At 45.0% G+C, this 11,794-nt stretch overlaps 1 protein-coding gene across 1 annotated transcript; it reads right to left on the bottom strand.

Moving 5' to 3' along the window:
• Nucleotides 1-1,302: 1,302 nt before the first annotated feature.
• LOC119326544 lies at nucleotides 1,303-11,549 on the bottom strand. The gene is made up of 3 exons (XM_037600182.1): nucleotides 11,169-11,549; nucleotides 10,801-11,039; nucleotides 1,303-2,152 (listed from the first exon to the last, which is right to left on the bottom strand). Exons 1-3 carry the CDS (start codon nucleotides 11,482-11,484, stop codon nucleotides 1,568-1,570), a joined length of 1,140 nt encoding a protein of 379 aa, XP_037456079.1. The 5' UTR covers nucleotides 11,485-11,549; the 3' UTR covers nucleotides 1,303-1,567.
• Nucleotides 11,550-11,794: the final 245 nt, after the last annotated feature.

Here is an 11,794-nt window from a genome sequence, read left to right as displayed (position 1 = left end):
CCCCCACCACGGGCTTCTTGGCCCTCCCCTGCTCCTCTAACCCCGGTTTGAAGACCCAGCCATCCATGCAGGAGGCGCCCCCGTCCGAGGACGAGGGCGAGGGGCGCCAGAGGGAAGAAGGAAGGAGGAAGAAGGGGGAGAAGGGACGCGCCGGCCGGCGGCTATCCGGACGAGTGGGAAGGAGGGAGGGGGTGCAGCGCTGTCGAGCGAGGGAGGAAGGAAAGGTGTGGCGGCTAGGGTTGGTGCGGGTGTGGGCTCTGGCGCAGCAACCCCGCGACCAGGATTGGAGCGGAGCACGCGCAGGGATTGGGCGAAAGCCTTTTCCACCCGAGATCGATCAACCCAGCCAATAAACACGCGGCGCGAGCCCACCGGTCATTGAACACCGAAAACAACCGCGAGGTGGAATTGGGTTTAACAGCAGGTAAAGATCCCACGGCTCAGACACTCTAGATGGCTAGATCCAACGGTCAACGAAGGCCTAATCGAGGGAGAACCAGGGAGGCGAATTGCCCAGCCTCCTTATTGGTTTAGATGTCCTGGGTAAGTATGTCCTGGGCACAGCGAAGACGTCCAAATTTTAGTGCCAACCATGTCGGTCGTAATTTTGAATCACCAAGAGGCACCGACAACATCATTGAGTAATTAAAACAGACTAACGAGACTATAATCATATACTCCCGCGTTCCAAAATATAAGGTGGTTTAGGTTTTTCAATAGTCAAACACACGCATGTTTGACCAAGTTTTTAGAAAAAATACTAATATCTACAATACCAAATTTATACCATTAGATTAGATTCATCATGAAAACTATTAAATCGTTACAACTTATATCTTGGAACATAGGGAGTACAGTACAAGATCTGATGCCTGTAGCAGGGTGGCAGGGGTAGCTATCCAAATGTAGCTGCTAAAAAGGATTACAATCAATACATATTGTTCCTGGCTGGCTAATTTAGTAAAATCTTGCACAATATAAACTGAACTATCATCGTTCAAATGTAATGCAAAGGCCTCCCACAGAAGAAAGAGAAAAGGAAAAATACAAAGTAAAAAAAAGTTAGCTATCAACATAGGCAGAATACATTGATGGCTATATTGATAGTTAAAATTTTAAACATAAAACTTGCCAAACTGTGGTTCCAAAACAGAAGTACACCATTGCATGCGAACTGAAAGAGTAGATAGTTCCCGGTGATGTTCTTCCAGCTCCAATAGTCCATGACTCACAACAATCAATGTTAAACAACAGTCAGTTCCATATACCATATATAAAGACATTTTTTCGAAAAAACAAACATATATAAAGACATAATATTGCAGTCAAGACTACAGCAGGTACATTTCCATCAAAAGTCCAACAAGATAACAGTAATCACGGGGAGCCTATTCAGTTTCATGAGATCCAAGTACATTAGCAACCTCTAAATAGCTCAACTTGTCATATAGGCAACAAATCAGAGTCTACAGCTGAAATATAATTGCATCAAACACTACTTAGCTCCATGAAGAGACGCATTAGCAACCATTACATAGGTCAATTATAAGCATAGGTGCATCAAAGTTTACAATTGAAATAATGACCAGTTGACCTTGATAAGCATCTTAACAGCACCACAGGTAATTTCATCTTCCTCTGCACCGTTCACATGTGGAGTGAAATTAATGGTTCTTGTAGCAGAGGCAGTTGCCACATCACTAGCCTGGGTAGCAACCGTTAATAAAAGCATATCCTTCATTCCAACAGTTACAACACGGCGCCACAACTGGAGCATTCCAGTACCATCACAGATTACACCACCTGCTTTGCTATCATGAAGCACCAGGCGATCCTGAATCCTGGAGGTGCAAGCTGTGATTTCTCCATAGAAATCTCCTTTGAGAACCTTGATTTCAAGGGTAGCCTCCACTGCAAGTTTAACTACTGCAAATTTCACCTCTACAGTGCTCAGCCTGCTATCAAGGTCTTCACGTCCAACATGACCATGTTCCTCCCCTCCCATTAATATGCCATCAATCACACACAGTCCCTTGCTAAGTTCTTGGTCTTTCTTCCCTTGGTCATCCTTGATCTTAAGATCCACCTCAAAATATATACTATCTAGTAACACAAGTCCTCGAGTTGGTCCAGTCAAGATCAACGATTGATCCTATGAGAAAAGGTCACATTACAGATTAGCAGTAACCTCATCTGGATAACGGAATGGAAGTAAAAACAAGCATCGGATGAAAGTTGTTGTCATGCATGCAAGTATAAAACTGTTTTTAAAAATTTACATGACATCTGATTGCATGTGAGCATGTTCTGTTCTACTCTGCTCCATACCATATTCAAAGCATATTTTCTTATGATATCATGACCATTCCTTTTTTTTAATCTTACTAAGGGCTTTTTTGGTACAAAGGATATTCATACATGTTTGGGAGGATTTAAACCCTTAATGTTAATATTTTTTCCTACGTGGGTTGTTTGACTTGTAAGATTGAATCACATAGGATATTTTCCAACTGATACCTTTGCGCTACAAACAAATTTCAAACTGAATTTTACATCGACTCAAACCTCTAGGAAAGAAACCTTTGTTCATGTTATTGTGCAATCAAACAAACTTTGGCACAAATTAATGCGAAATTGTATATGAGCACTCGGCGACGACCCTCACTGCAATCCATCCCATCCACCAGCATTGGGATTCTCACTCATTATATTAGCCGCTTTGTATTCACAGCTTTATCATATCTTATTCCGTTCTCACTTGTGTATATCGGCGCTCTAGTTCACGCGCTTTCTGCCCCTCTGAACAGAAGTTTCTGTTATAAGTCCTCATCTGCCAACTTCCAACCACCCAACTTAAGTAAATGCACACGCTCCTCTTTTCCTCCCAACGGCACACTCCACTTCACGACAACGGTCATCTTCCTCCTCTGGCCAGCTCTTAAAAACTGCAATCCTCCTCACACTGCATATCATCCCGTTGGGAGCCAGTCTCATCATCAAGCTTGCAATCCCACGTTCGTTCTCACTGTTAGATGGTACTCATTGCCATGTCAAGCTCAACGACGCCCATGTCAAGCTCCGATCCAGCGCCCCCCTTGTTGCACTAGAGGAGCAGCCACCACTCCCGCACATGGTTTGCGCATTCTGCAACAATGGAATGGTTAAGTGGTGGGTATCTCCACCACTGACCTTCCCCAAGACACCCGTTCTTCCCATCTGTTCTTCCCCTGAATCTCTTGTACAGCTCCCACCCCTTCTTGAACACTTATTCTTGCTAGTACCTGGAAAAAAGCCCATAGGAATTAGGAAGACCATGTCAGCCGTGACCGTCGTCCGAGCTTGCCGGGTCCTCCGCAGCCACTGTCGGCGACACCATGTTGGCCCTGGGCCCCTGGCCACCGACATCAACTCATGCTTTCTAGCGGCTAGCCACCACCTGTGAGAAGAAAACCAGGAGGAAAACTATGCCACCATGACGAGCAAATCAAGGTAGCCCTCGTCTGTGTTTGCCACATTCTGCGCTCCGCATCTACACACCACGCATACCTTGGGCACCGACTGTATGTTCTGCGTGACCACGGCCAGCGACAATATCGCCGCCGGCATCGCTTCCTAGCACGACATGAGCTGGCCGCCTGTACGTCGTTCCGTCCTGGTCGTTCCATCGTCATCAAGCTTGGCATAACCGTCGTTCGCGTCCTGGTCATCCCCGTCGCCATCAAGCTTGGCAATGGCATGGTCGTGCTTCTCCTAGGAACAGTGTCATGTACGTCGTGCTAGCCATGTTTGAGGTCGTGTGCGTCCTGCCTGTGGCCGGCGTCCTTGACCTGGACTTGCGTCATGGCCGTGGCCGGCGTCCTTGACCTCAGCTTGCGCATGGCCGGCGTCCCCTGCCCTGACCCGGTCCTCACATGACGGTCATGAACTTGCTCCACTCCGCTTCAGCCGAGCAAGCTCACACGTGAGACGACAGGTACTAACTATTGCTTTGTACACCTGGGTCGCGTATTGACACGCAACAATCATTTCCTCGTAAGTTGCACAGATCCCGAGAGAGCGGGTGGGCGGACATGATTTCGAAGGGGTGTGTCGCCGAGTGGCCATAGTGGGGGTAACATAACTAGTAACATGTACTTGGGACTCACAAACATGCTTACGTGGCAGGCAATTAAAGAAGAGAGAGGGGATAGTAGTAACATAGGTAGATACCGTATCATAATAAATGTTCTACTACTATGTGTCATGCATGGTAATAAATGAGACCATCTATGATACTACTTTATGATACTATGCACTATGGATGTAGTATCATACACTAGTATCATCTGTATGATACTAGTATATGTTACTCTCCATTATGACCAGCCCTAGTCCGCTTCCCAAATTAATGCCACTAAAATCCTGCGCTTTTTTCTATTCACGCCTTTTTGGAATTCTGCGATTCAATAGGCCCTAAAATTTACAAGGAAATGGAAGGTGGCAACCTCTGTCGACCATAACCATGCATTATTCTTATGCTTAAACATGTGTAAACAACAAGAATACACTTAACTAACCTTGCGTATTATTATGAATACCAAGACATGATTATATGACGATCCAGCCATACAAAACAACAAGCATAAGCTTCATTAACAATACTTGGGTATTTTTATGAATGAATACCGAGAGATTGCAACCTATAATCTGATGATTGAGCCATACAATTTCCAACACCCTATAATTTATTCCCGGAGCAGAAATGTGTCAAGATCCAGCTAATATCAAGGGATCGATCTAGGGATTTGTATGGGAGAATTGGGGAAAACTTCGCCCAGATCCAGATATTTCTATTTATATTTGGTTTACTTAGCCATCTAGGCAGATCTCAGAATTCACGATGCCTTTTGCCAGCCACAGCCCGGCTGTTATATAGGTGATAGCTCCCGGCAACGGGGTGAAACGAAACAGTAACTGCTAACGGTAACGTTACAACTCGATCTAACGGCTAGCGACGAACAGTAACTGTGAGGAGCCATCTCAGCCGTCCATTTTGCCTGAAGCGTTTATCGCCTGAATTGCTACAGCTAACTGAAGCTCATCGACACCGGTTCAGTCTTGACATTACTCCCCCCTTGAGAGCCGACGTGTCCTCACGGCGCTGCTGATTTGCCTCGCCACGCGCGCGCAGTGGCGCTGAAGAAATCCGGGAATGTATACTTAATGAAATCAGCGTCTTCCCATGTTGCATCTTCAACAGACAGGTAGATCCACTTGATAAGCCACTGGACAACTGGTGCATTGTTGCGGGGAATTTGGCGCACCTGTAGTACTTCAGATGGTCCTGTTTTAACTGTCCCGTCTGCATTCACCAATGGTAGATTAGGTCCTGGAATTGATTTGTCCCCCACATGCCTTTTTAACTGACTTACATGGAAGACTGGGTGTATTTGCACTGAACTTGGCAGTTGCAATTTGCAGGCACAATTTCCCACCTTCTGAATCACCAGGAAGGGACCATAAAACTTGTTTTGCAATTTCAGTGCTCCTCTGAATCCAAATGTTGCCAGTCTATAAGGGGCCATTTTGAGATAGACTGGTTCTCCCACTTGAAAAGTTCTTTCAACTCTTTTTGTGTCTGCATATTTCTTCATTCTGTTTTGAGCTAGTACCAAGTTTGCCTTCAACTGTTGCAACATTTGTTGTTTTGCTGACAGAAAGTCTTGGGCTTCAGGGTCATCAGGACCAGGAATGGCCAATTCTGATATAAGTGGTGGAGGGAAACCATACAGGGCTTGGAATGGTGACATCTTTATTGCTGTGTGGTAGGTAGAGTTGTACCAATATTCAGCTAGAGATAACCAGGACAGCCATTTCTTAGGTGCAGAGGTGGTCATGCATCTTAGATAAGTTTCCAGACACTGATTAACTCTTTCAGTCTGACCATCTGTTTGTGGGTGGTAGGCTGTGTTGTACCTTAGTTCCACTTTTAATGCAGAAAAAATGTCTTTCCACAGCTGACTAGTGAATATCCTATCTCTGTCAGAAATGATCATTTTGGGAGGGCCATGCGACTTGATAATGTTATCTACAAAGGCTTGAGCTACACTGAGCACAGAGTAGGGATGGGGTAAGGGAATAAAATGTGCATACTTTGTGAATCTGTCCACAATGACCATAATGACATCCTTGCCCTGAGAATTAGGCAGCCCCTCAATAAAGTCCATGGATATGTGCTGCCAGGCCATGTCAGCTACAGGTAGAGGCTCCAGGAGGCCAGGTTGCAAGCAGGATTCATGCTTTGCTCTTTGACATATGGGGCATGCAGCAATGAAATTCTCCACTGAAGCTTTCAACCCAGGCCAGTAGAATATACTTTTTATTCTCTGGTATGTTGCTCTCTTGCCAGAGTGGCCCCCCACTGGTGAGCTATGCAATGCTGTGATTAACTTGATTCTTAAGTCAGGGTTGTTGCCCACTAGGATCGTCCCTTTGTGCCTGATGATGCCATCTGTTAAAGAATAGTCTGACAATGTATGGTTTTTCTGAAGGAGTAACTTCTCCAGCAACTGCAGACTGTCAGGGTCCTTTTTGTAACTTTCTATCAGTTCTTCTGCCCAGACAGGAGTAACAGAAGATATGGCCATGCACTGAGGGAGTAGCCTGGATAAAGCATCTGCTACCCTGTTCTGGATTCCCTTCTTATACTGTATTGTGAAATTAAATTCCAGCAATTTCATCATGAGTTTATGTTGAACTCCTTCAGTGATTTTCTGGTCAGTGATAAATTTCAGTGACTGTTGATCAGTTCTGATAATCACTTCCTTGCCCAGTAAATAGTGCCTCCATCTCTTAAGGGCTTCCAACATAGCTAAAGCCTCTTTTTCATATGTAGACAGAGCTGCATTCCTAGGGTAGAGAGAAGAACTGTAATAAGATATTGGCCTCCCCTGTTGCATGAGAACTTCCCCAATACCTTTGCCACAAGCATCTGTTTCCAACACAAAAGGTTGTGTGAAATCTGGCAAGGCCAACACAGGAGCTGATGTCAGTGCTTGTTTTAAGTGTTGGAATGTTGTGTTGTGTTCAGGTTGCCACTGGAATTTCCCCTTTTTCAGCAAATCATGCAAAGGCCTGCAGATTACCCCATAGCCTTTAATAAACCTCCTGTAGTACCCAGCCAATCCCAGAAAACTTCTGAGTTTAGTACTATTTTCAGGAATTGGCCACTCTGCAATAGCTGCAATTTTTTGTGGATCTGTTGCTACTCCTTTCTCAGAAATGACATGGCCCAAGTACTCTACTTTCTGCACTGCAAAAACACATTTGGACATCTTTGCATAGAGCTGATGTTCTCTTAGTAACTCCATTACCAGTTTGATATGCTCCAAGTGCTCCTTGAGACTTTTGCTGAATATTAGTATATCATCAAAAAAATACCAATACAAACTTCCTTAGGTAAGGAGCAAAAACTGTGTTCATTAACTCTTGGAATGTGCCAGGGGCATTGGAAAGGCCAAATGGCATTACCAAATATTCAAAATGTCCCAAAAATGTTCTGAATGCAGTCTTTGGTATATCTTCAGGGCACATTCTAATTTGATGATATCCAGACCTCGAATCCAATTTAGTGAAATATTTAGCACCATGGAGCTCATCCAATAAATCTTCTATAACTGGTATAGGAAATTTATTCTTAATTGTGAGGGCATTCAATTTTATGTAGTCAGTACATAACCTCATAGATCCATCTTTTTTCTTGACCAATAAAACTGGTGCAGCAAAAGGACTTTGGCTGTGCTTTATCAAATGTGCAGCCAACAGTTTCTTTATTTGCTCTTCCATTTCTTTCTTTTGGTGCTGAGGAACTTTGTAAGGTCTGACTTGAGGTGGTGTGGCTCCTTCTACTAAAGGAATTTTGTGGTCTAGAGCTCTCTGAGGAGGTAGGGTCTTAGGTTCTTCAAAAAGATCTGCATATTCCAACAGTAGTATCTGTATTTGTGGAGGAGTTTTAAAATCCTCAGGAGCATCCATGAGTATGTTATTGACCTGGCAGAGAAACACTTCTGGCCCTTTTTCCATAAGTTTGTCTACTCTTTTTGGAGGAACTTTCTTTTAAGCAGGCAGCTGTTGAGAACATTGCTGTAGATATAGTCTGTTTTCCTTCATGAGTAAACCCAAATTGCTGTGCAGGTATATCAAATGACACAGGACTAACAGCAGTAAACCAGTCATATCCTAAGATCACATCATGACTTGGTAGAGAAAGTACTCTGAAATTGTGGGATAGGGTCAGTTTTGCAATCTGAAATTCACATTTGGGAATCACTGCAGCAGATACTAGTATTCCTCCTCCATCCACAGAAATACTTCTGGATTTTACAGGTAGCATGTTGCAGTTAGCTTTTACTGCAAAATCCTGGTTGATGAAGGAAGTAGTACTGCCAGAATCCAGTAAGGCCACTGCCCTTTTTCCATTGATGTATATTATTACTGTTGGGGTGGGAACTGCCAGCTGTTGTCCCATTGCAAAAGCAGATATGAACATGGCCTGATCTCCCTCAGAAACTGGTTCTAATTGTTCTTCACTTTGCTGTTCTTCCACATCAAAGTTAGTTTGCTCCTCTATCTCTTGTTCCATGACATGTATAGTTGGCACTAATTTACACTTATGACCATGCACCCATTTATCTCCACATCTCCAACATTCTCCTACTTTCCTTATTTTCTGAGTGTTGTTAGCAGTAACTTTAGCCTGCCTGATTGGGATTTGCTGCTGGTTGAAAGGTGTTGTGTTCTGCTTAGGAGGAAAACTCCCTAAAGATTTCTGATAATAATTGTTGTATGGGATAGTAGTTCTTTTAGGAACTGTTGTCACTGGGGAATGGCATGGCTCTACATCTTTTGCTAGCCAATAAGCATCAATGAGGGTTTGAGGCCTTAGTGGTCTGATCTGATATTTTATGCCCTCTCTCAATCCATTGACATAGCATCTTACAAACCAGGATTCTCCCAGTTCTGGGTTTTCCTCTTGAACATCTGCCATTAAGTCTTCAAACACTTTTGTGTATTCAGACACTAAACTGTTGGACTGTTTAACAGAGTTAAATTTTTCAGTTAGATCATAAGAGCCTTGAGCAGAGAATCTTTTAGTGTTTTCTATACAGAATTCTTTCCATGACACTTTTTTTCTTCAGTAGTCCAGACCTCCTTAACCACACATCTGCTTCCCCCATGATGTAGAGTTGAGCTAATGAGACCTTATATTCTTCTGGTGCTCCAGACATTTGAAAGTACCTGTTGCATTGCCTTATCCAACCCACTGGATCTTCACCTTCAAATCTAGGAAAATCCATTTTAGGCCCTTTTGTCAAGGATTTCATGAACTGACATTGCATGTCTTGCTCATAAGTTTTTGCATAGCCCTGCCACAATTGTTTGTCTCTGTTTTGTTGGTAGTGCTGTTGAAATGCAGGTGTATAAGCATTGTGCTTGGCAGTCAGTGGGGTTCCTAAAGGACTAGCATGCTCTGTTCTGCTTTGCTGATTGAATCCTGGTGGAGCTGCAGGCCTGTTTGTTCTGATGGGAGGCAAGTTCTGCATTTGTAGCTCTTCCAACTGTCTGGTCTTCTCTTTTTCTGCTTCAAGTTGTTTCTTGAGTTGCTCTGTCCTGAGTGCTTGGTTTTGCAATTGTTCTTGAGACACTGTTGGGGACTTGGGCACTTGCTGTGAACTCGAAGCTGAATCTGAGGTCTCTCTCTGTATAGGAGCCTTAACCAAGGTCTGTAGCACTGCATTTATAGTGGATAATTGCTTGCCCAAGTCCAAAACTACTTGCTCTACGCTTCCCACTTGCAGTGATATTTCTCCTTGCTTGGAACTGACTGAATGAACATCATCATGCAGTTTGGCCATATCCGCTTGCATCTGGGCTTGATCCTTCTGAAGAACACCCAAATCTTCACGCATAGACAGTACCTCTTGCAAATCGGCCTCATCAATTGCCTTTGCGCGTCCCATCTCCTCGATCTGAATTAGAGTTGAGGAATTTTACGACTGGATGGTCCAGCAACCCTTACTCACCGCCAAGGTACACGGATCAGTGCTCAGACGTGGAATTTTACCGATCAAGCAAGGTACTCGACCAACCACTCCGGCTCGGCTGATCTGTACCCGAACGATCTCCGCCGCCTGCGCCGCCTACACCGCCTCCAGTCCTTCAACCCCGACGCCAACTCCGTCATTCTCCGCCGCCGATCAGAAGGAAAGGGTAGGAAGTAGGGTGAGAATAGCTCGGAAGAAAGATTTCCGCCCCCAAAACTTCATCGCCGCCAAGGAAAGGTTGCTCTGAATACCAATTTGTCAGGACCCAGCTAATATCAAGGGATCGATCTAGGGATTTGTAAGGGAGAATTGGGGAAAACTTCGCCCAGATCCAGATATTTCTATTTATATTTGGTTTACTTAGCCATCTAGACAAATCTCAGAATTCACGATGCCTTTTGCCAGCCACAGCCCGGCTATTATATAGGCGATAGCTCCCAGCAACGGGGTGAAACGAAACAGTAACTGCTAACGGTAACGTTACAACTCGATCTAACGGCTAGCGACGAACAGTAACTGTGAGGAGCCATCTCAGCCGTCCATTTTGCCTGAAGCGTTTATCGCCTGAATTGCTACAGCTAACTGAAGCTCATCGACACCGGTTCAGTCCTGACAAAATGTAAAAGAACTGACTAGCCATGGAAAAAAAGCGGCCATCACCACACAATGAGAAATGACTTGTCGTACGTATATGGTCTTCAAAGAAAAGCTGTCCTACCTCTGAGTTGATGAGCTGATAATCCTCTCTACTGCGACGGAACAGATAGACACACTTGAAATCGAGGTAATCTCTTGCAATCACGGTACCATACACCTTTAGCGGAAATCCCACATCCGAAGAGACTATCTTCACTGAGAGGATGTTTACAGAGTCAGACACGTCGTACACCTGTCTTCCGAGTGAGTTGGTGTATTTGGATGGTGTTTTGTGAGTGTATCGCATTGGAGCCAAAGGAGCTGCTTGCCGTAGAAAAAAAAAATCAAAACAGCACCCGTTTATGTCAGTGTATCGCATTGGAAGGGCGATAATTATACAATGTGAAGACAAAACATGGATTGCATGGAAGAATTGGATTTTGGACTTACACTCCTCGTCGATGTCAAATACGGAGAAGTCCGTGTTGAAGAATCGGGTGTAGCAGACTTTCCCCGTCTTGGAATCGTACTCGCGGATCCTGTCGATGACGGCCTGATGCGCTGCTTTTCTCCGCCTGAATTCCTCCATCTTCCGCGCATGCTCCGCCGCCTTCTCCTCAGCCTCCCGCTGCCGCCTCTCCGCCGCCGCCGCCGCTTCTGCCACGACCTCCGCCTCGTCGTAGAAGAAAGGCTCTAGGAAGCCACTCTCGTCTACTGCCTCCTCCAACCTTAGGTTGCCGTCCGCTATGAGCACGCCGTCCGCCATGAGAACGCTGCCGAGGCCGAGGAAACCGTATCGCGGCTTCTTTTCAGAGAAAGGGGAGTGTGGGGTGGGGGGAAGGGGGAAGGGGAGGAAAGGCCGGAAGTCTATCGCGGTGCTTTGGATCCGGGCGGCGGGTTGGAACGCTGCATCGCACCCCTCGGACTGGTAGGCTGCCACGTGTCGGTCTTCTATATTATTCCTAGGCTCATTTTTTTTCTTCTATCTAAATTTTAAATAAGCAGTTAAAATCAAGTCTGAACATTCACGCAGAAGTCTGAACACATTAAGGTACGCGGAAGGAGCGCCCGCTCGT

The sequence above is a fragment of the Triticum dicoccoides genome, chromosome 1B (assembly GCF_002162155.2).
Source record: "Triticum dicoccoides isolate Atlit2015 ecotype Zavitan chromosome 1B, WEW_v2.0, whole genome shotgun sequence".
NCBI classification, from domain to species: domain Eukaryota; kingdom Viridiplantae; phylum Streptophyta; class Magnoliopsida; order Poales; family Poaceae; genus Triticum; species Triticum dicoccoides.
Note: the sequence above shows the minus strand (reverse complement) of the source record. Positions and strands in the feature narration are given on the sequence as shown.

What these genes read in the sequence shown, in the direction of transcription:
- LOC119326544 (XM_037600182.1), bottom strand. Translation starts at nt 11,484, where the DNA reads ATGGCGGACGGCGTGCTCATAGCGGACGGCAACCTAAGGTTGGAGGAG. An exon ending in ATTTGACATCGACGAGGAGT is followed by an intron (nt 11,040 to 11,168) that starts GTAAGTCCAAAA and finishes TACGGCAAGCAG; the next exon opens with CTCCTTTGGCTCCAATGCGA. An exon ending in ATCAGCTCATCAACTCAGAG is followed by an intron (nt 2,153 to 10,800) that starts GTAGGACAGCTT and finishes CTTTTCTCATAG; the next exon opens with GATCAATCGTTGATCTTGAC.